At 35.9% G+C, this 24379-nt stretch overlaps 1 protein-coding gene across 4 annotated transcripts in view; it reads left to right on the top strand.

Annotated features, from left to right (window-relative positions):
• Vps13b (vacuolar protein sorting 13 homolog B) overlaps nucleotides 1–24379 on the top strand; it is a 515578-nt gene that overhangs the window by 389957 nt on the left and 101242 nt on the right. For all 4 annotated transcript variants that reach the window (XM_069991130.1, XM_069991132.1, XM_069991133.1 and 1 more), the window contains exons 37-39: nucleotides 57–259; nucleotides 2640–2847; nucleotides 3101–3285. In XM_069991130.1, the coding sequence (XP_069847231.1) occupies nucleotides 57–259; nucleotides 2640–2847; nucleotides 3101–3285 (596 nt within the window). The remainder of the gene's footprint in view (nucleotides 1–56; nucleotides 260–2639; nucleotides 2848–3100; nucleotides 3286–24379) is intronic.

Consider the following 24379-nt stretch of genomic DNA (forward strand, 5'->3'; position numbering starts at 1 on the left):
GAAACTTTTTTTGGTGAAGGACGAATTATACACCCTCTCTGTTTTTTCTTTCTTAGGTGTAATTCTTGGAGTGTCATTTCTACTCGACATAAATGATTTTCTCCTTAAAACAAGTCTCAGAGAAAGAAGTCGGAGTCTGATAGGGCCATTTTGTGCTACTTCCAGTCTGGAGGCCAAATGGTGTAAACACAGTAGCAATCCAGGCCCAGAACAATCCATACCAAAAATATCCATCGATTTAAGAGGTGGTCTACTCCAGGTCTGTAGGGATTGACCATATTTTTTCCAATAAGTTTTTAAATAACCCTTATTTTTTAACTGTCTCACTAAATTTTAAATCTTTATGTAGCAAAAAAAGGTATTATCATATTGCTGTATTACTAAAATTTTAGCCATATTATTGAAGCATAATTTATATACCACACAATTCATCTGTTGAGAATATTCTTTATTGCTTTGTATGAGTATATTCAGAGTTGTGTGATCATTACCACAGTAAATTTTAGAACATTTTCTTTATCACTCATTCATCAGATGAGTGATCTCCTTCTTTCTAGCATCTTCTTCTTTCTGTTATGATTAATGCTGCTATGCACATTTGCATGCAAGTTGTTTTGTTTTGTTTTGGTCGGTCATGGGGCTGAAGTCTGGGCCTGGGTGCTGCCCCTCAGCTCTTCAGCTCAAGGCTAGCAGCCTACCACTTGAGCCACAGTGCCACTTCCGGCCTTTTCTGCTTATGTAGTACTAAGGAATCAAACCCAGGGCCTTATGCATGCAAGGCAAACACTCTACCACTCAGTCACCTTCCCAGCCCCTGCATGCAAGTTTTTGTGCAGCATATTTCCTGCCTATATAGCTAGGAATGGGAATGCTGGGTCAAATTGTTCTTAATATTTTCTAATTGCAAATAATTGACCTTGCTCAAGCAGTGTCATTGGCAATATATAATAACCTTTTAGTGGTATCAAGCCTTTGATATTATAATGTCTGATTATGTCACATTACATCCTCTTACAAATTTGCCTTTTAGCCAAGTATGGAATGTGTGAGAGTATACACCTTATTTCTTTATAACATTAATATAGATTTGAATCTAATCTTGCATGATTTGATTTCCTGCCAACTTGATATGAATTCTGAAAGCTTATGAGATTTACAATGATGGAAAATTGAAATGACCAACTCATCCATAAAGGAGGCATATTAAATGTGAATTCCTTATTTTCAACTAAATCACCTCAACTTTTCACTAGTATCCTAACATAGAGCAAAATTGCTCTACGTTGCTTTTGAGACTTTCAGTTTCTATTTAATAAGAAGCATATGATTTTGTGTGTGTTGCTTTATGGAGAATATTAGTTGTATTACCTCTTTTTCAAAACAGCAGAATAACCACACATTAAAAATAACAATAAGAAGCCTGGTGCTGGTGGTTTATGCCTATACTCCTAGCTACTAAAGAGGCTGAGATCTGAGGATCATGGTTCAAAGGCAGCTCGGACAGGAAAGTCTATGAGGCTCTTATCTTCAATAAAAACCACTCAAAAACCAGAAGTGGTGCTGTAGCTCAAGTGATACAGCCTGTGGCTTGAGCTGAAGAGCTGAGGGACAGCATCCAGGCCTAGAGTTCCAGTCACATGACTGACAAAAAAAAGGCAAAAACAGCATACATCATATAGTTACTGACTATCCCTTAACTGAAAGGCTAGAATGTATAGTGTAAGACTATCCATGTAGACTTTTCATCTATTGTTTCTTAACATCCAATAAAGATAATGTTGATGAGACTCAAAGTAGACTTAGTACTGTATTTCTTTGTTTGATTTCTAGAATGCTGTAATTCTGGAAAGTAGAAATTAGGCCAAAGATTCAAAACTTCCAGGAATAAGATTACTCTTTAATACCTTCATATATGTCTTTTTCTTTTCAGTATTGACTAGCTCCCCTAGAATTAGTAGTTTTGTGGCTTTCACTCAATATATTCAGACAAATTCACATTTTTAAAAACTTTACTCCTTTAATGTTAATCATTATGATATGTTTGGTCATACATCTGTTACAATATATTGCTTAATAGCAGGAAAATAAAACTTAATTCCATTCAAAGAAAGTCTATGTCCTTGTACCCTTGTGCTCTGAAAGCTTTATAAAGTGGTGATTGCAGGAAGGGGCCAAGGAATCCTGTGTGTTTGTACTTTCTCACTAAGCCCAGAAGCTGGTAGCCTTCTAATATCAAGTCCATGAAGCAGATTTCTTTGTCTCTGTCTCTGAAGAGTAAAAGTGCAAAGAAAAGGACCTCATATTTAGGATTATTTATTAGCATTTGGCCTTGAAGATCTACTTTTGTTAATCATGGATTTTAATATATGCTTTTTGTCCTTTTAGCTAAATGAATTCATATATTACTTCATATCAGTGTTATTTCATCACCAATCAAACATTTAAAAGTTATTGTTAGTCACACAATGTATTCTGCAATTGATATCCTATTGTATTACATATTAGAACTTTAGTTTGTTATCATTAAGTAAACTGAACATAATTATAGTTTCTTGTTAATTCAGATATGATTGTACCTAATTGTACTCAAGAAATATTTGTATTTAAAGACCACCAGAAATTTTTGTTTTGTTTTAAAGGTCTTTTGGGGTCAAGAACATTTGAATTGTTTAGTTCTTCTACATGAATTGTTCAGTGGATATCTTAATGAGGAGGGAAAGTTTGAAGTGCAAGTTTGCGAACCAGCATCTCAAATGCCATCTTCTGTGGAAAAAAATCAGAACTTTAAAAGTGAGCAAAGTTCAGACGACCTACGAACAGGTCTCTTCCAGTATATACAAGATGCTGGTAAGTACCAGTTGTTAGTATATGTATATGTGTGTTAACAAATTTATGTCCTCTAAATGATAGCACATAAAGATCACTTGAAAAGCTTGTATTTGCAGTTCAAAAATATTATGTTACAATTTGGTCTAAGAGAAATTCTTAAATTGTTTTTGTCTCAAGTTATAAAAAACTATAAACTAGATTTTATTCTTGCTCTAAGCAATAAACATGTTCACTTTTGAAAGTATACATAAATTATATTCTCCTTTGTTAGAACCTCTGAAGCTGCCTGGTGTCTATGAAGTCTTGTTTTATAATGAAACAGACGATAACCCAGGGATGATGTTATGGAGATATCCAGAACCTCGAGTGCTTACCCTGGTAAGAATAACTCCTGTGCCTTTCAACACCACAGAGGATCCAGATATCAGCACAGCAGACCTAGGTGATGTGCTACAGGTATGTAATGACTATTCTTTTTAAAATAAGAATGTTAAGCATCAATCATTTATTAATAAAAATGTTTAGTCTTTTGAGGAACCTCCATACTGCTTTCCAGAATGTTGAACAAGTTTATACTCCCACCAACAGTGTAATTACATTCCCTTTTGGCCACATCCCCTCCAGCATCTGTTTTTATTAGTTTTCTTGATTATAGACATTCTAACTGGGATGAGGTGGAATTTTAATGTTGTTTTGATTTACATTTCTTTTATGGCCAGAGAGGTTGAGCATTTCTTCATGTGTCTTTTGAGCATTCTTATTTCCTTTTCAGAGAAGTCTCTCTTTAAGTCTTTGGTCCACTTGCTAATGGGGTGCTTGTTTTTTTAAGGATTTGTTTTTTGGGGCAGTGGTAATTTTTTGAGCTCTACGTGTATTTTAGATATGAGGTCCTTGTCTGTTATAAGGCTAGTGAAGATCTTCTCCCAATCTACAGGCTTTCTATTTAGCTTTCTAGCTATGTCCTTTGCCCTGCAGAAGCTCTGAAGTTTAATGCAATCCTCTTTGTCTAATCTTTCTTTGATTTGTTGTGTTTCTGGGTCTTTGTTAAGAAAGTTTTGACCTGTGCCAAGGAACCCTCGTGTTTCTCCTATTCCTTCCTGTAATGTTTTCAGGGTATCTATTCTTACCTCGAGGTCTTTGATCCATTTGGAATTGATTCTGGTGCATGGTGACATCACCCCATTCATAAGGAAATAGAAAGACTTGGGGAAAAAATCATATTAAGTGAAGTAAGCCAGACCCAAAGAAACATAGACTACATGGTTTCCCTCATTTGTACTAATTAGTATGTCTAGGATAGTCCCAGCAGAGGATCATAATAACTCAATAGCTATGTACATATGACCATATAAGATGATGCTAATCAAAATGAACTCCAAGATATGGAAACAAGAGGTTTTTCTTTGTTGTTGTTGTTTTTAAATGTACTGTGTCAAGTTCTTTCGTTCTTTCTTTACCTTTGGTTCATCCCCTGTTGTCACTGTATTTGATTTTGGTACCCTGTGTCTTCTATATACATTTATCTGATTTGGGGAAGAGAAAGAGAACAACAAAATGGTGAGATAAAGGACACACAACAATATGTTGGAAATGAATTTTATAACGAGTGGGAGGGAAAGTGGGAGAAAAACAAGGGAGGGGTAACACTGTTCGACAAGAAATGTACTAATTACCTTACATATGTAACTGTAACCCCTCTGTATATCACCTTGACAATAAAAGTAAGTTAAAAAAAGAAAAATGTTTGGAGCCGAGCACTGGTAGCTCATGCCTATAATTCTTGCTTTATTTTCTTCAAAGATGTCATTAATTTTTTTTTAGAATTTACATTACTGTTATTATAGAGGTTATCTACAGAGGGGTTACATTTATATGCATCAGGTAATGGATATATTTCCTTTTGTACAATGTCATCTGTTCCCTCATTCTCTCACATTCTCTCCCTCCCATCTCCACCCACAAGTTGAACAGTTTACTTTCATCAGAGTACTCCACTGCTGCACTTTTTCACCCTTTTTCCTCAGATTCTGTGCCCTCTTTCCACCCTCCCACAGATGTGCATGTGAATACACTGTATATAAGGTAAAGAATATAGTCATCACAAAAAGAAAAATCAAATTTAAAAAATATTTTGTTTTCATGTCTTTGAATTTGTATTTTCTATAAAGATGAAGAGGCACTTAGGCATTGCACATTTGTAATTCTCTCCTAAGACTGTCCTCTTTAGGTCTCACTGTATGTGAGTATTTAGCATCCTGCATAATTTGTCATATCCCGGTGCATTTTAGATCTTCCACATATCAAGGAGAACATGCACTGTTTGTCTCTCTGATCTGCTATCATTGATTTTTAAAGATATCTTTATGTATTTGTTTACTTCCTTATGTTTATTCTCTTTCTTCTGTTAGAAAATAAGCTACTTCTGTTTTCCTAATTACTTAATCTCCCCGTATCCTGGCATATACAGCTGCCCACCAAAACCTTTTAGTGACTACTCTACACTTTAAAAATTAGAGTAATAGTACAAAACAGAGGAATCCAAGATGCATATTAATATGCATATTATTATATTCTTGTTGTTGTTGTTTGGGGTTTTTTTGTCATGGGACTTGAACTCTGGGCATGGGCACTGTCCCTCAGCTCTTCAGCTCAAGGGGAGTGTTCTACCACTTGAGCCACAGTGCCACTTGCTGTTTTCTGGTGGTTTATTGGAGATAAGAATCTCACAGTAGCCAGGCACGGTGGCTCACGCCTATAATCCTAGCTACTCAGGAGGCTGAGATCTGAGGATCACCATTCAAAGCCAACCCCGGGCAGGAAAGTCCGAGAGACTCTTTATCTCCTCGGATCTCAGCCTCCTGAGTAGCTAGGATTACAGGCGTGAGCCACCAGTGCCCAGCTTATTATATTCTTATTTAAAATCTTCCTTATATTTAGTCATGTTTATCTTCTGAACTAATAAAAATGAAATGTGTTGTTATTTTTGTCAAGTGATTTAGAATTTTTAGAATAATTTAGACTGCCAGGAAGTTAACTATTTCTTTGGATTTTGTTTTGTTTTGTTTTCGGGTTTTTTTGCTGGTCTGGGGGCTTGAACTCAGTGCCTGGTGGCTATCACTGAGCTTTTTTGCTCTAGGCTAGTGTTCTACCACATGCTCCACTTTGTGTGTGTGGGTGTGTGTGTGGGTGTGATTAATTGGAGACGAGAGTCTCACAGACTTTCTTGTCCATTCTGACTTTGAACCACAATCCTCAGATCTTAGCTTCCTAAGTAGCTAGAATTATAGGTGTGAGCCATAGGCACCTGGCTCTTCTTAGATTCTCCAGTCTTCTCAGATTTGTGTCCTCTCTTAACAAAATATGTTCATTATTATGTTTTCTGCCCATATTCTGGGATTATTTTTACTAAAATAGTAATGTCTATGAGTTCTACTTGCCTAAATATAGAATCTGTAGATTTTCAATCCAAATGAAAATATTCTATATTAAAGTTTTAGCATCATTGTAAGAGCTTCTTTCCAAATGGATTTTAGATGTAAATTTATAGATGAATGTTAATGTATTTGTTTAAAAGAGCAAATAACTAATTTTAGTGGCATCATTATGTGAATTATATTAAGTGAAGCATCTAACATATAACATAGTAAGTACATTTACTAACTGAATATTTTCTTTCTTCTCATTGCCTTTAAAGAGAGAGAGGAGGTCTTAGTTATTAGGAAAATGAACTATAGCATAATGCTTTCAAATTCTGGCTTTGCCAGTTTGAAAACAATAAGACAAGTGAGTTATCTTTCAGTTGGGTTTTTTTTAACAACACAAAGACAACATGTTGGAAATGAACTTTACAACTTGGGGCAGTATTAGGAGAGAGGGAAAGTGGGAGGAAAATGAGGGATGGGGTAACAACGTTTGACAAGAAATGTACTCACTACCTTACCTATATAACTATAACTCCTCTGTACATTACTTTGACAATAAAATTAAATTTTAAAAAACAATACAATGGTATACTGATATGATTGCAAACATTAGTATTTAGAGAACACATAGAACAGTGCCTGCCACATGGCAAGTATTACCTATGAGTCTTAGAACTTTGATGACTGTTATCAAACCTCTTCATCTAGAGAAGCATAGGCTATAGTAGGAAGAACTGGAATCTGGTGGATGACTGTACACCAGCTACATTAGTTCATATATGGGATAATCACCAGGGTCTAGGCAGTAGACTTGGTATATAAGCAGAAGTCTGGCAGACAGTTTGAAAAGTCAGGTCCTGTTTCATAGGGTTTTTTTGTTGTTTTTGTTTTTGTTTTTGTTTTTTGTCGATCGTGGGGCTTGAACTCTGGGCCTGGGCGCTGTCCCTCAGCTCTTCAGCTCAAGGCGAGCGCTCTACCACTTGAGCTACAGCGCCACTTCCGGTTTTCTGGTGGTTTATTGGAGATGAGTCTCACGGTCTTTCCTGCCCGGGCTGGCTTTGAACCGCGATCCTCAGATCTCAGCCTCCTGAATAGCTAGGATTACAGGCGTGAGCCAACAGCTCCCGGCTTTAAAATTCACTCTCTTTTTTTTTTTTTTTCTGGCCGTGGGACTTGAACTCTAGGCCTGGGCGCTGCCCCTCCGCTCTTCAGCTCAAGGCGAGCGCTCTACCACTTGAGCCACAGCGCCCCTTGTTTCATAGTTTTTTAGAGAAATAGGGAATAGAGAGATAAGCAAAGTTCAAAAATAAAGATATTAGCCTAGGTAACAGAACATGGTTGCAGCTACTGGCAACTGAAAGAGAAGTTGATCCAGAATGAACATCGTGGATTAAGGAGCATAGCAAAACAGGCAAAGAAACTGCCCTGATTCTGTACTGTGGACTAGGCAGAATTTAACCCTGTACCTGGGATGAATCTCAGTGGTAGGAGCAGTATTAGAACCATGTACACTATTTTGTTTCTTTGGAGCTTCTCCTGGAGAAAGAAAATAAACCTGTATTATGATTCACATATTTAACTCAAATCAGCAGCTTTTTCTTATGCTCCTATAGTACCAGACCCTGGGCTAGCTCTTGAGGATCAAGAGACAGATGAGATACTGTCTACATGTTGGAAACCCAGTCTTACAAGAAGGCTTTTGTGGTAGTTGGAGATAGAAAAGTCTCCCTTTTTCAGCTTTCAAGGATGACCAACATGTCTGTTGTCCTGTGATTGTATATCTATACTGGAGACACAATGACGCTGAACAGCTGATCCTGAATGGAGGGAGCTTATGAGATGAATGCCCTTTGTCACTATGGTGTTGTACAAATATCTTGGGCTTTGGAGAATAACCTTAAGCAACCCATTGATGTCTTTGAGCTTCTGTTTCTTAAACTAAACATTACAGTTAATGTTACCTGTTTTTCACAATTGTTTTTGGATATTAAATTTAATGAGGTATTATAGCTACTCCATTTACACAAATGCCTAGACTATTAAAACAGACTCCTAAATGCAATTCCAGCCTTCAATCTCTCTTGCTTCCAGTGGTCTTATAAGACAGATGGATTGAATAATTGGCCCAATCATCTTACCATTCTGACTTTGACAGCCTTACAGCACATGACAGGTGCTTTATTTAATCTGACTTATTTGGCATTTTCCAACCCAGCCTGTTTAACATTCCACTTCCTCTTCTTTGACTCTTTCTCTTTTTTGTGTGAATTGAAATTCTATCCACATCTTAGATAGGTAAAATGATGTCTATTCCATGAAGGTTTTCCTGGACATCATGTCTAAGCCCTCCTAAGAAATCTGAAGCATTTAGGCCACCTTTTATGATCATTTTCACCTAACTCCTTACATTTAATCTTACTTTTCTGTGTCTAGACTTCATCCTAGATTGTAGGCCTCTAGAGGAAGGATCATATCTAATTTATCATGAGCTTTACAGTGTCCTCATGCAACAGAAATGCTCAGTAAATATACTGAATGTAAAAATGAATACATGACTGTATGTTCCTATTTCATATTACTCAAAAATATTACATTATCACTATTTTATGAGCCTAATTGAGTTTAATTTGGTTTCTCTCCTTCATTAGTGTCATCTACCACAAAGGCACAGTCTAATGTCATTTCTGCACACAAACTCTCGGTGAGATCATTGCCTAGTCTGCTTTTGTCCCCTAAACAAAGCTTACTTCTTAAATACCAAGATAAAATAATCTCTTTGGCAGAAGTCCTAAAATCGTAGTTGAGTTGACATTGCTTTTTCCTTCAGCACCATTAGTTCATTTTTTTTAAAAATGGACCTCATAGAGTTCAATTGTACTATAGAACCTTTAGGTTTGTCTGTTTGTATTTCACCTTTGGTAATAAATCTCATTGCTAATGATATTTATAAACTAAATCTCCATGTTACCTTATGGAATTTATTTTGGAACTTGATAAAGAATATGGGAAAGATAGCCATAGTATTAAGCTTCTAAGTGAACAAAATTACTCTAGAAGGTAAAATTAGAAATTATATAGTAAAATAATGCCACTGAACTTAAGTGGAGTGCTGAGGATTTCAATGAACCTAAATATAAAAACTTTCTGACCTCATATCTGGAAGTGGAATATAAAAGGCTTTCCTCTGTCCATATTTTACTATATATACTATATTAAGGATTCCATTTTAGAAATATCCATAATCCAGAGTTAAAAGTTTTAGTCCAGTTAAGTCTAAGTGACTCACACCTGTAATCCTACTCAGGAGGCTGAGACCTGGAAGATTGTGAGGCAGAAAAGGCTGTGAGACTGTATCTCCAAATAACTAGAAAAGTGCTGGATTGGAGCAAGATTCACAAGTTTTGAGCAAGAAGTTAAGCCAGAACACCAGGCCCTGAGCTCAAGCCCCAGTGTCAGTATAAAATTAATTTTTAGCCCATCCTTTTGTAATAAGATTGGAAATATATGTTTTAATTCTTATGTAAACCCATTATGATGTTTACATTAATTTCCCTTAGGGAAAGATGATATTTAGTTTGGTCTGTTGTCACATGCCAGGTGAAGATATATGAAAATTTAGTGTAAAATATAAATGAAAACAGTGTGAAAACAAGTAGAATACAATATTGCAGGGGGACAAGAACAACCTCTGGTGCTTGAAAATGCTTTCTTTAATCAAGAATGTGATATGAAATTTTACTTTAGTAATACTTTTTTCTTTTTCCCAATTAATTGTTACCCTTCAGATATAAGAATTACCCCAAATTAAGTTATTTCTACCATATAAAATTTTCAAAATATAACAGATTTTGATGAATAAACCATAACTATAGTTTGTGAAAGATATCTTTACAAGAATAACAGAAAAAGAGAAACGAAAAGCATGCTGTGTCACTTGTTTATATCTGGTAGGAAGAGGCTAAACTAAAGAAAACAATGCACTTGTGCCCAGTTCACTCTTGTTTATCTAATTCAAAATTCAAGAAGGTTATTTTTGGTTGTTGTTCTTGTTGTTTTTGTGCTCATCCTGGGGCTTAAACTCAGGGCCTGTGCACTATCACTAAGCTTTTATACTCATGGCAGTGCCCTACCAGTTAAACCACAGCTCCAGTTTTGGCTTTTTGGTAGTTAATGGAGATAAGAGTCTCATAGATGTTCTTGCCCAGGCTGATTTCAAACCATGATCTTCAGATCTCAGTCTTTTGAGCAGCTGGGAGTACAGGCATGAGCCATTGGTACTCAGCCAAGAACGTTAGTTTTCAAAGTGACAATAATATGATTGTAAGAGTGAGTGATAGCACATTGAAAGAATAATTGATAAAAAAAATGTTCCACCCCCATTTTACCTGTGAAGAAACCAAGAGAAGTTTATTCACTGTTTTGAATCATAGAGTTTATGAAGTAATCAGGCTTCATCCAGTCTTTCTTACTCTCAGACCTGTCAGACCTGAGCACTTTCCCTTATACGTAAAAAGGTAGGATATAATTTTAGATGATATACTAAGGTAACAATGAGCCAGCCATTTGGGAAATGTGGAAAAGGGAAATAAAATTATCCTTTTACTTTATTAAATCATGAAATAATTATCTCAAGGGTATTGAAAGTACCCTTCAATCAATAAAAGGACATGTCAAATAGGTTGTATATACATTACAATATATAAGAAAGAATGTTTCCTTTTGAAGGAGAACAGGTCAGCTCTGGAGGACTAGGAGGATCATAGAGACATTTATTGACAGAGGCCTTTCTGGCATTCTCCAAAGAAATGGTGCCCAAATGTCTGATTCACCTGGTAACTAAGTCCTCTTTATGGGAATGAATGTAGCAGCTGTCAAATTCTATGAACAGCCTTCAAATCACATAACCACCTAAACAAACTCCTAATAGTTTGGTTCCCAATGCAGTCCAACCACAGAGAATATCATCTGCATATCCAGGCTGCTTAGTGATTATAGATCTCATGGTAAATTAGTAATTTAGCATATGTATGTGTGTACATATATATATATGTGTGTGTGTGTGTGTGTGTGTGTGTGTACATATATATATATATATATACAGATATATATATGTATGTGTGTATATACACACATCAGGCTCCAGTGAACTTTGTTAGCATGAGTCAGGATTCCTAAATTGATTACTAATTTTACTGCTGAAATTCTTTGACACTACAAGACCAAAAGGTAGAACTTGAATCATATTCAGTGCCCTCCTCACTACCTAATTTCCCAGCAGGCTGGACTTTCCTAAGGGGTATATCTTTAGTTCAATAAGTAACAAACCTTTCCATATAAACCTATACTGTTATTATCTTCAAGAGTTGTAAAGAGAAAGGATAATATATGTACAACAGCTAGCAAATAAAATGGGCATCATCTATCTATCTTTGGTATTAAAGGCTTAGTAAGTTAATAAGACAGCCAGTGGTAATAGTTATGATTATCATCATCATCATCATCATCATCATCATCATCATCATCATCATTCTATTAACTGATTAAAAAAACCTGGATCCTTCTATGTTAGACCAAAAAATCCCCATTTTCTAAGGACATTTGTGTTTATAGTTTGTCAATATCCTAATAATTTTGAGAAATTCTGGTTCTGTATAACCTAAATAAATGGAAGCTGGGTACTGATGACCCATACATATAATTCTAGCTAATTGATAGGCTGAGAGCAGTACCAAGACTGTGGTTCCAGGCAGAAATGTAGAATCCTTCTCAATTCAGAGCTGGGCACCGTGGTACATGAATGTCATCCTAGCTTCGTGGGAGGCTGAAATTAGTACAGAAATTGTAGACTAGCTTTGGACAGAAAAGTCCAGGACTCGATCTCAACCAAATAAACTGGATATAGCAGAACATACCTGCCACACCAGCTACAATAGGAAGCATAAAACAGGTGGATCTTGGTCCAGACACACACCTAGGCAGGAAGTAGAAATAAGATGTCAAAAAGGACTGGAAGTGTGGCTTAGCTGTAGAGCACTTGTATGGGCTGGTAGCTCTCACCTGTAATCCTAGCTACTCAGGAGGCTGAGATCTGAAGATCTCAGTTCAAAGCCAGCCTGGGCAGGAAAGTCCATGATACTCTTATCTCCAATAAACCACCAGAAAAACTGGAAGTGGCGCTGTAGCTCAAGTGGTAGAGTGCTAGCCTTGAGCTGAAGAGCTGAGGGACAGCGCTCAGGCCCAGAGTTCAAGCCCCATGACCGACCAAAAAAAAAAGAATGACAGCTGTAGAGCACTTGTCTAGAAAGCCCTGAAGCCATGAGTTCAAGCCCCATTGCCATGAATGAATGAATGAATGAAACACTTTTGCTGACAGAGTTTCTACCCGAAGAGATACTTAAGACCTTTCTCACAGGAACACAGTGGCTGCTGTGGTAGTTACACTTCTGTAAGTTGCAGGTAACAAACCCACCACCACTAAATTAAGCCAAACAGAGGGAATTAAGATATAGTGGATAAACTTAACATACAAGACAAAAAGTACAGAAATCAAAACCAGCAACCAAGGAGAGAAAAGTAAAATGACCAAGAAAAAGCTCTGTTGCTTCCATTTCTTGGAGTTCATATGCACATAGCTGTTGAGCCTTTGTGATGCATATGTATGTTTCTCCATTTGAGGGAGGGTAAGGGGAAGCACAGAAATGGAGGGACAAAGGGTAAACTAATGTAGCAGGGATACTCACGAGACACTGTGTTGAAAATGAACTATACAACTTGTGGGGGAAGGGTGTCGAGTGGGAAAAAACTGGGAGAAAATGGACACTGTTCAAAATGTACTCATTACCAGACTTATGTAACTGTAACCACCACCCCCCACCCCGGTACATCACCTTTACAATAAAAATAAATTTTAAAAAATGAAACTCATACTTTCTGACTGTGCAAAGTCAGCACTGCTTTCCAGTCTGACTCTACAATATAATATTCTGCTCCTTTCAGCCCTCCTATAGGGCTTTGGAGAAAGGATCACCATTGGCAGAAAGTCTTTTTTTTTTTTTTTTTTTTGTCAGTCATGGGGCTTGAACTCTGGGCTTGGGCACTGTCCCTGAACTCTTCAGCTCAAGGCAGGCACTCTACTGCCTAGCCACAACACCACTTCCAGTTTTCTAGTGATTTATTGGAGATAAAGAGTCTCATGGACTTTCCTGCCCTGGCTGTCTTTGAACCATGATCCTCAGATCTTAGCCTCCTGTGTAGCTAGGATTACAGGCGTGAGCCACCAGCACCCAGCCAGCAGAAAGTCTTTAGAGACTAAAACTTTTTTTGGGGGGGAGGGAGTGTGTTGGTCAAGGGATTGAACTCTGGGCCTGTGCACTGTCCATTAGCTCTTCAGCTCAAGGCTAGCACCCTACCACTTGAGCCACAGTGCCACTTCCAGTTTTCTGGTGGTTTTATTGGAGATAAGAGTCTCACAGACTTTCCTGCCCGGGCTGGCTTTGAACTACGATCCTCGGATCTCAGCCTCCTGAGTAGCTAGCATTACAGGCGTGAGTCACCTGCATCCACAAGATTAAAACTTTTTTTTTTTAAGGCTCCTTTTTGCTATAGTTTTTACAGTTTTTCCCCTTATAGATACCTGGCAAAGCTATTTCTCTATGTACATCAAAGGTTATCTGCATCTGGAGAAAAGCTTAATATCACTTTTTAAATCCTCAGAACATCCTTCCCTAGCGTCCTCAAAATATGGGTTAAGCAAAGCCCTGTGGCATACAAGACACATAAGACACATGAGATGATTTCTTGTTCCAGTATGCTTAAAATCAGTATCTTTCTCAGCCACTGCTTCCTTTTTAATTCAATCTCACAGATTCTCTATATGTATTTGTTGCCAGCTCTAGTGAGGTATGAGAGCTTTACATATACTTACCTAGTTTTAAAATTTGGTTTTATAGCTGGATGCCAGTAGCTCACACCTATAATCCTAGCTACTTAGGAAGCTGAGATTCAGAGGCTCAAAGTAGGCACCATGAGAAAATTCCATGTGATTCTAGCTCCAAAATAAATTGCAAAAAGCCAGGCTGAAGGTATAGATCAAGTAATAAGAACGCCAGATGAGAATGCAAGCCAAGTGAGCACAATGTCCTGAATTCAAACCCCAATATCAGCAAAAAAGTTGTTTGGATTTTTTTAACTTGGGTTCACAATGAGGTGTTTTAATATGTGTAGTTTAGTGGCTATTTCATTTAGTTTTAAAAAATGTTTTATCTACTATTTGTCCACAGAATGAGTTAAAGCTTCATTAAGTCTTATAGATAAGCAGATTTGTTTTTGTTTCATATTGTGGAGAATATTCCAGACAGTTATACTTGATATTATCCAATAAATTAGCAAATAGACTTTTGCTACTTTAAACTCGACTTTACAAGCTTCCTACCATTCTAAAGCACATGGACCTGATAAGCAAAGTTTACCATACTAGCACATGGTAGCACTATAGAAAGAGAATCCTTCAGAAAGTTATTTGCAATGTAATATGATTTCCCTCTTTCATACACAGCTTAAAAAGAATAAAAGGAAGTATTCTGGGGTGTTGCTTTTCAGAGGGGTTGGGAAGTTCACTTATTGCTACACATATGTTCCCAGAATCTTGAGCTTTTTGTTTTATAAGCACCTCCTGCCCACTGGCAGCTGTACTAATGTGTCCCAGAAGGCTTTGCTCCTATCCGTCATTTTTAGGTGGAGTTCTCAATGCCAGATATGAGATTCATTGTTCTTGAAATACAAAAGAAGTCTGAAGGGCCTTGGGAAAGTAGGAGGCTGAGCCAAACTCTTAGAAAATAAAGGAAAGGAAAAATTTGTGTGTGTGCCCAATGAACAAAATAATAAATGTTTTTGAATGATGGGTAACAGTGCTGGATCAACTACTAAGTGTTTTATATACAGAAGCTATTGCCTCCTTTTTTGGACAAGGTCAGGAAATCTAAAATAGAATATTCCCTGAATACACTTTTAACCATTCTGTCTTCACAGTATTATAAAAGTATGAAAGAAAGATTTTCTAGGTACATACTTAAACAGTGCTGCCTGTGAATTTTGAGGTCACCTCAGTAAAACACAGGATGAAAAGACCTGGCTAGGTGCTATGGATAATATAAGGCAGACACTACAGGTGGCTTTTCAGGAACAACAAGCACATAAAACAAGGTACAATTGTGTCGTGCCATGGAAATAACATAAATTGTGACATTTTACAGAAAGGGATTTCACAGCTGATTGGATTTTTGAAAACAAAGCTTCATTGAGGGGATAAGTAGAATTTGAAGAGATAAAGCAGAGGCAAAGAATATGTGAAAAAATCAATATGAACAAAAATTCAATATTGAATAGAGAAAGTACTATGTATCATTGGAAGAACTGGAAAATAATCTTGTTTCCCTAAGAAAAGTTAGGCAAGTATGGGACTGAAAGTGTGGCTTGTAAATCTGTGTCCATTCTGTGGAGAGAAAGGAAAAGGTTATTGAGCACCTAGTATGTATAAGGCACCAAACTTGTCATTTGATATGTCATGTCTCTTCTATCTTCATTATAACCCATGAAGTAAGGTATAAGAGCAGTTACACAATTGTGGAAATAAGGAGTACCTGTTACGCTGATTGTGGTTCACTTTGTGAGGCACTGCAGATGGACCCTGAGCCAGAGGGAGTGATGTCCTCATTAGAGAAAAGGGTCCAAAGATCTGAAAAGGTTTTGAGTTTTCATGGACCTCTCTCAGAAAACTGCATGAAACAATACAAAATTTAATAATTTCAGGAAGCATTTTTGGATTCCTGTAAGCTATAAACTTTGCAGGAAAATTTAGCCAAAAAAAATCCCAATAATACAAGACATACACATGTAGCTGTTCAGTTCTCAATCAATTAAGAATAGGCTTATATTGAAAAGATAAAAAGATATAAAGTACCAGTATCTTAAAGATAACAAATTTATTTTCTCTCAAACCCAAGAGCAGTATGAAGGTAGACCTAGGCTGCAAGTTATCTCTACAAAGTCCTGAGAGTTCAGGCATCTTCTAGCTTCATCTGCTCTGCTGTCTCCAATGGTTAATTTTCCTTCATGGTCCAAGATGGCTGCATTGGCTTCAAGCAATAGGAAAAGGGAAGGATTGAAAGAAGCACATGTCTTCCCTTTAAGAATATTTCTTAGAACCCACACCCTGTGCTATGTGCTGCCTACATCCCAGAGTCCAGGATTGCGTTATTTGGGAATATGTAGATAAAAGGGGTATTAGGACTCATTTGCTGAGGAGAAAAGGAAGAAGAGAGATGAGAATAAGAACATTCCTTGCTGGCATCATAGCCATAACTCCTGAGGACCTGTGTTCAACCTCTGTTGTAAAGTGATTCCTACAACTCACTTCTGTCTGATCATGCAATGTGTCATGAAGTCTATGGAACAGTGATGTGTTTTATTTACTGAAAGATCAGCTAAAGGACAAAAATATTTAAGAAGTAAATGAGATTTTTGAAAAAATAGTTTGAAATGTTAGCATTTCTTACCCTTCAAAAGAGTAAGAAGTGGGGAATGATCTGTCAGTAAAATGTGCTTTTAAAGTAAATGGAAAACATTTGCAAAGTAAAAGAATACTGGAGTCATTTTTTGTTCTGTCACTTTATTTGTGGGTAGAAATTTTATTAGCTTATTTCTCTTCCTATTAAATACTCTTGCATATAAAAGGAGGGAACATTTCTTTTGGCAAAGAACTATGCTTAGCAGTCAGAGTGTGCTTGATGTTTGCTGTTCAGTATAAAAATGTTTGGGATGTTTGAAAATGAAATGAAACAATAATAAATATGAATGGATGGTCTGTGTATTGATAGCCACTGAAAAGAAATATTTCCCTGTATGTGATTCCAATAAGAACCATTATTCATTAAGAAACTACATTGTATGAGAACAACAAACAGAACAAGAAGCAACTTCAAAAAGGCTTACAGAACACAGATTCCAGAGCTAAAATTTCCACCACCAAATCCTAGGTCAGCTGGTGACTGCATTTTGATTATATAAAGTCTTTTTATTTAGCTCCCCTATCTGAAATTAGAGATAATAGCTCACACGTCACTAACTAACAAGGCATTAGTACAGAAGTAAAGGCTTACCATATCCAGATACCCAGTGTGCCTCTTATTCTGATTTACGTTTTGAAGGTTGGAAGACAAATGAGTTTTTACTGTGAACTTCAGATTTTATTTTCCCCCTTTACCTATGCTTATAACAAAGACATTGGTATGACATTTTCATTTTGTCATATTTTCAAATATATCTGCCTTGTTATTTTTTATCAAACTTAAAAAAATCAAACTTGATTATTTTACGTATTTTGAAGCAATGTCTTTAAATACTACATCTTGTTTCTTTTCAGTTGTTAGTACTTTTTTAATATCTTTATTGAGATGCAACATAAGATCATCCAGTTAACCCATATAAAAGGTGTAACTGAGCTGAGTGCTGGTGGTTCTACCTTGTCAGCTACTCAGGATAAAAGAGATTTGAGGAGCATGGTTTGAAGCAAGCCCAGGCAGGAAAGTTTGTGAAACTCTTACCTTCAGTTAACCACCAAAAAAGGTAAAAATGGAACTGTGGCTCAACACCCATGCCCTATGTTACAAGTCTCAGTACAATAAATAAATAAATAAATAAATAGTTACGGCTGTGTAGTAGTTTTTAGTATATTCATTGAGTTGTATAATCTTTACCAGAATTATGTTTAGAACATTTTCATCCTGAAAAAGAAACTTTTTGCCCTAAAAGTTAGCTTTTACTTTCTGATCTGTCCCCTAGCTCTAGGTGACTATATTTATTTTCTGTTTGAATACATCCGCTTATTGTGTAAATGGAGTCAAGTAATATGTGGTCTTGGTAACTGGCTTCTGTCATTTAGCACAGTGTTTCAGTTAATCCATATTGTACCATGGAAAATTACATATTTTTTTATTTTTATTTTTTGGGTCCAGTTGTGGGGCCTGAACTCTGGGCCTGGGCGCTGTCCCTCAGCTCTTTAGCGCAAGGCTAGCTCTCTACCACTTGAGGCACAGTGCCACTTCCGGCTTTTTTCTTTTTGCTTATGTGGTACTGAGGAATTGAACCCAGGGCCTCATGCATGCAAAGCAAGCGTTCTACCACTGAGCCACCTTCCTAGCCCCAAGTTACATATTTTTGTTGTAAAATAGTGTTTCATTTTATTGATACATTAGTTATACTTACCCAGTAGAAGAACATTTTGAGGGTTTGTAATTTTTGTGTTCTTATTTTTTTTTACTTAGACTCTACTGTCCTACAAACTTGAGGGGAAGGTGTTAATGATCATCTCAAAAAGCTTACAATATAGTACATTGGCAACAATTGTCACAAAAGATACATAGTATTATAATCAATGCAGAGAAGGAAGTTCAAATGATGGATGAGCTTGAAAAAGTAGGCTTAAAGCAAGATCCACTGAGATATTTTGGCTTTTTCCATAAGTACTTTTATTTCGTGAGTGTAGTCTATTAAATGGTTATTGAGCTGAACAACAGCAATGGCCAATTACACAGGGAATTTCAACTACAGAATACATGGAGTTTAATGCATGGAGATCTGCTTTGAGCACATTGCAATTACTCTGAAATAAGAATGACATTGGAATGGGAAGAAGAAAATGAATGTAGAGACATCTGGAGACAGAAAAAACAGATTTTAATGCCTGAAAATGACCAGTAATGGGAGAGGAAAATTAAAAATGACTTTATGGGTCTATTCTAGGTGACTAAATGGATAGAACACTACCATTAATGGGAACTGGAAATGTCAGGAAAAATAGAGCAGTTGGGAATATGGAAGAGATCATAAGTTCTACACTAACCACTTATAATTTAAGGTCTTAGAGTATAATCACATTAAAATGCCTACCATACAGTTGAAAATATAGGCTGACAACTCAGAGAGACTCAGTTGTTCTATTTTACATTTGAGTATCATACTGATAGACGTTAATATTGAAGTCATACAAGTAAAATGGAAGTCACTCAGAGAATGTGAAGAGTTCAAACACAAGAGAAATAAGGATAGAATATTTACTACATCTACAAATAAATACTAGATTATGAGGTGTGGGTTAAATAGTGTCCTTCCCAAATTATTGCCATCTGCAAGATCAAGGTCTGACTTTATTTGGAAATAGTCTTTGTCAATGTAATTAAGTTATGATGAAGCCATACTGAATTAGAGTGGACTATAACCCAGTAACTACTACTATCTTTATAAGGCAAAGACATTTGGACAGAGACACATAGGGAAAGACCATGAGCAGATAGAGACAGATATTGGAATGATTCAGGTATAAGCCAGGGAACACCAAGAATTAGGAACTGCCAGCAATAAGGAAGAAGGAAGGAAAGAGTCTTCCCTAGAGACTTCAGAGGAGCTTGCCCCTGCTGTCACACTAATTTTGCGTTTCTGGCTTCCAGAGCTATAAAAAGAAAATTTCTGCTGTTTGAAGACACTAAGTATATGATAATTTGCTATGCAAACCCAAAGAAACTAACCTAGAAATCAAAGAGGAAGTGATCAAAAGAAGACCAGTGTCAGAGAAGCCCAGGCACAATGAAAATTTCTGGAAACATTGTAAGCTCAGTGGTATAATGTCTACAAAGTATATTGAGGATTTGAGGGGAAAGAGCAAGCAGTAAAGTTGGCAACTTCAAGGTCACACTTGATCTGGAAAGAACCATAATAATTGAGCCTTTCCCCTGGAATAGTTCTTCTTCATTTGTAATCTGTGCTTGCTCAGTTGTTTGGCATCCTCAATGGATTCTAAGTTCCATGCAAGTAGAGGTCCTATCCCTTGGTTAGCAAAGTTTCTTGTCTAACAGTAGGTACAAGAAGTCAGCAATGTCATTACCACTCTAGTCCTTCATTGCAGGTCACCCATCAAACCTTTAAATTGGTGGTGGTTTTAGCATGCAATGATGTTCACTAGGTTTGTCTGAAGTTTCAGACAAACGAGATTAAAATTAATTTTAAATATTTAATGTAATATTAAATGTTTCATTTAATTTTTTGAGCAATTTCTATGTGCCAGAAAGTCTGATTGGCACTTTAGCTATGTTATTTACTTTTCTCTTCCCCAAATCTTGTGCATCCTATATATCACTGTACTTTGATAGGTCTGAAAACCACTAAGAGATTAATTTGCTAAAAGAAATATAACAAATAAATGAACATAGTTATACAGGCTTGGGAGTTGCTTTTAATGAAAAATTAACTGAGGAGATATTACCTGAGAAATTATTAAGATAGAGTAAACTAAGTCTAAACTAAGTAAGTATGACATCGATAGTAGTTGTATTATCAATAGAGCAGTGCTTATGTCATATAAGCTTAGTATTTACCTTGTCCCAATTCTGTACCATTAGAGCAAATGATTCATTTTGTTGTTAAATGTCTCTTTAATGAAGTCAACATATAAGCCATATCATATTTCATTTTATAGAAAACCTTAATATCCAGTAAATATCCTTTTCATAAAATGAAAAACTATCACAAAACATTTTCTACAAGTCTTTAAACACCATTTGGTTTTATAGTTTGGAGTTTAACTTGTTCAGAGCAGCTAGCTGATGTCTATATGACCTCCCAAAGTCCTTTCAGTCCTGATTCTCACACTAATGAATTCAAACAGAAAAGAATTGTTAGTCCAGAACTAGTGTAGCTTCAGAGCCAGAATGTAAGAAAGTTACAAAATACAGATGTCTGTCAGGGATGGGATCCAAAGAGAAAAGAATGCCAGAAGTTAGAAATAGATATGTTATTGTACCAAAAAAAAAAAAAAAAAAAAGCCCTGAATTTGGCTTTTAGCCAGGAAAAAAAGTTAATACTAAGATCAAACTATTAACCTATAATATATAGTTGAAGTATGGCAATGTCCTGTGGTAGAGGGTCATAACTTTTCTTGAAAAAATCATAATTCATGACATTCAAGTGAATACCAACCACCGCTCAGTTCTTCAGATCCGCTACAGATTGTACCTTTTAGAGAATCTATAATCCTATATTTTTTTACTTAGGAATAAAACCATTCTTTGGAACTGTCAGTTTTGGTATATCAAGAATTAAAAGAATTATCAGATATTTTAAAATACTGAAAATTATGTAAGATATAGCATGTTTATCTTTTAAATTAATAAATGAAACTTGTTTGTTTTTTATTAGGCTAAAGTATCTAAAATTAATGCAACTTATTTTGATTGCGTACAAAATATTTAAGAATTGGTTATATTAGGCAGAATTTTTTCTTTGTGAGATTTTTGTTGTTATTGTTGTTGTGTTTGTTTTTGTTTTGTTGTGGGCTCAGGAAGGTGGGATTTTTCTTTCTCAGCAAAATTTACCCCAATTATTTTTTCTCATGGGCAGCAGGTTGGGGAAGAGTACTGGAGTGGTTGACAACCCAGAAGGTTCTGATGTTCTGTGGAAATGTGAAAAGGACTATGAATAGGTTGTTGGACATTTTTTAAATTTAATTTTGTTTTGTTTTGTTATTATCACTATCCATACTATTAGTTTTCTACTGAACACTTTTTTTAAAATTTCCATGAGTTTTAGAAGAAAACTTTTCCACATTAAGTCTGTTTTTGTATTCCTAAATAGAAAATTAGGCATCTGTATCTTTTGGGTTAGCCTATGGTATGTTACTGATTTGACTAAATTGTTTAAAAATCAGAATTCCCAAAATTCATCTTTTTCAAATTGCATTCTTTCTTACATGATGATCAATTTAAGAGGACATAAGTTTCACCAAATAATGGCAGTCAGTACAGTCAGAAATTTTATCTACAATTCATGAAGAAATAGCCAGTCATTCTAGCCCAGATAATTTCTCTATCTTTAGATTTTCTTGAGAGATGATTTTTACAGAATTAGAGATAACTATGAGAGCATTCTTTGTTACCTAAAATTTGACAAACAAGTTCTAAATGAATAGAGCTGTAGTTTGATGTGAGTTGGTATGTTGCTCTTAGGGCAAATTAAGGGAGTATAAGATTGAGAATGATGGTCACGAAATTATTGTAAGTCACTATTTCAGGAAAATTTGACATGACATGAGAGAAAACTGGGCAAGAATCATGATCAATGCTAAACTCATTCCTGTTTCTTTGTAACAGTATGCATCATGTATATCCACTGTTTTTGCTTCTACTTTGGGGTTGCAATATGGAAGTGGCTGTTTATAGGTATGATTTTCTTAGGGAACTAATTCTTTATTCATGTTTACTTTATCATATTTGAACAACTATTTTAATTAAGTTTTCATTCAGTACCATCCAAATGAATCTTATTCATTTACACAAAGTGGAATTGTGCCAGTTAAATTGTCATTTCTTGCCATTTAGACCTATGAATGTCTAATTTAAATGGTATGTTTCGTATTCTTTCATGATGCAGTATTTCTAAGATAGGCAAGGTCTTATATTGAAAGATCAAGCACATATTGTATGTTTATGAACTCTCTTTTTACCTATGAATCTCCAACAAAACTAGCAAAGCTGTGCTTCATTATGATATTCATGTTACCCTAGACCTGTTTGTGTTACTGAGCCCATTCTCTGTTTCAACTCCTTACAAAGAGAGTTTATAGTATATGATATTTATCTTTTTGCCTAATAGTGCTCAGTTGGTGTTGACTGTGATTGAGTGGAATGTTAAAGAGAAAGTAGATTACTCTGATGTTTGCTAAAGGTCATCAACAAAGTAAGGCCCTATTTGCATATTCATTATAGTCTAGGCTCCACATAGTGTCTCTTTGGTGAATATGAAGCCTGGTGAAAGAGTAGACTGAAGACCAAGTAATAGAGTCTTACTTCATGCCTGGACATGTGCCTGGACCACAATTTTTCTATTTTTCACTTCCCATCATAGTTACTCTGACTGGAAAGCACCACCATGCACAGCTTCTTCCATTGAAGTAGTCTTGCAAACTTTTTGCCTGGCTGGCTTTATTTTTGTTTTTCTGGGAGGTGGTACAGTGGGTGTTTTTGAAAGGTAGGACATTTTAAGAAACACTTACAGAAACATACTGATAGCCATAAAAAGTATATGTGGTATAAAAGTGAAGGACTTGTCTAGAGAAAGAAGTAGGGGTCAGAATTAGTGTCTAATTCCTTAGGAACTTGCACATAATTCTATTTGGCAGTTCTAAGATTTGTTCTCAGTACACATCCAAATTACCAAAGATCAATCAAAGTTATTACTTTTCAAACCGCACCATTCAGTCTTCCCCTTATTCAGAAGCTGATTATGCTTGCATATATGTGTATGTATATATGCACAAACATATATGTATATATTTTCAGAATAATCAGTCTAATTAGTACATATTATGCAGACATTTTCATATGATATATGGTATACATATAAAAGTATCTGTTCAGTGAAGTGCATACATAATTAAATATCATTCAAAGTATGTTTTATGTTATTTGTGATCTGTCAAGTTAATGTGTATGTGAATGTGTGTATTTGTGTGTGTACACATACTGGTACCTGGCCTTAGACTCAGTGCCTCAAGCTCTCCGCTATTTTTTTTTATTTTTATTTTTTTGCTCATGGCTGATGTTCTACCACCTGAGCCACTCCTCCTGTCTAGCTTTTTTGCTGGTTAATTCGAGATAGAATCTCAAAGACTTTTCTTCCTTGGCTGGCTTCTAACCTCAGACTTCAGTCTCCTGAGCAGCTGTGATTAGGTGTGAGACACTGCTGCCTGGCTGTTATTTAGTTTAAAAGAGCACCATATACACCTAACTTTATTTAATACAAATAAGCACACTACCTGAAATATTTAGAGATGAAACCAAACTACTTTGGAGTTTAGTTTATATAAATCTCATTAAAAGAAACTCTGAAATAGTAAGGTTGTTCTAAATTTGTTTTAATGCAGAAGCTCTTAATGTGTTTTTATTATTTCTCTTTAAGAAAAAATATGATCTTGAAGGATGTCATATTACACACCTGCATTTACTTGAAACCTGGTAGCTTGATAAGTTGATAAGATAACTGGGTCATATGTTAATTTTTTTAAAAAACAGCCCAAACATAGA

Source organism: Dipodomys merriami, unplaced genomic scaffold (genome assembly GCF_024711535.1).
Source record: "Dipodomys merriami isolate MVZ:Mamm:240054 unplaced genomic scaffold, mDipMer1.0.p SCAF_4, whole genome shotgun sequence".
In the NCBI taxonomy this organism is placed as follows: domain Eukaryota; kingdom Metazoa; phylum Chordata; class Mammalia; order Rodentia; family Heteromyidae; genus Dipodomys; species Dipodomys merriami.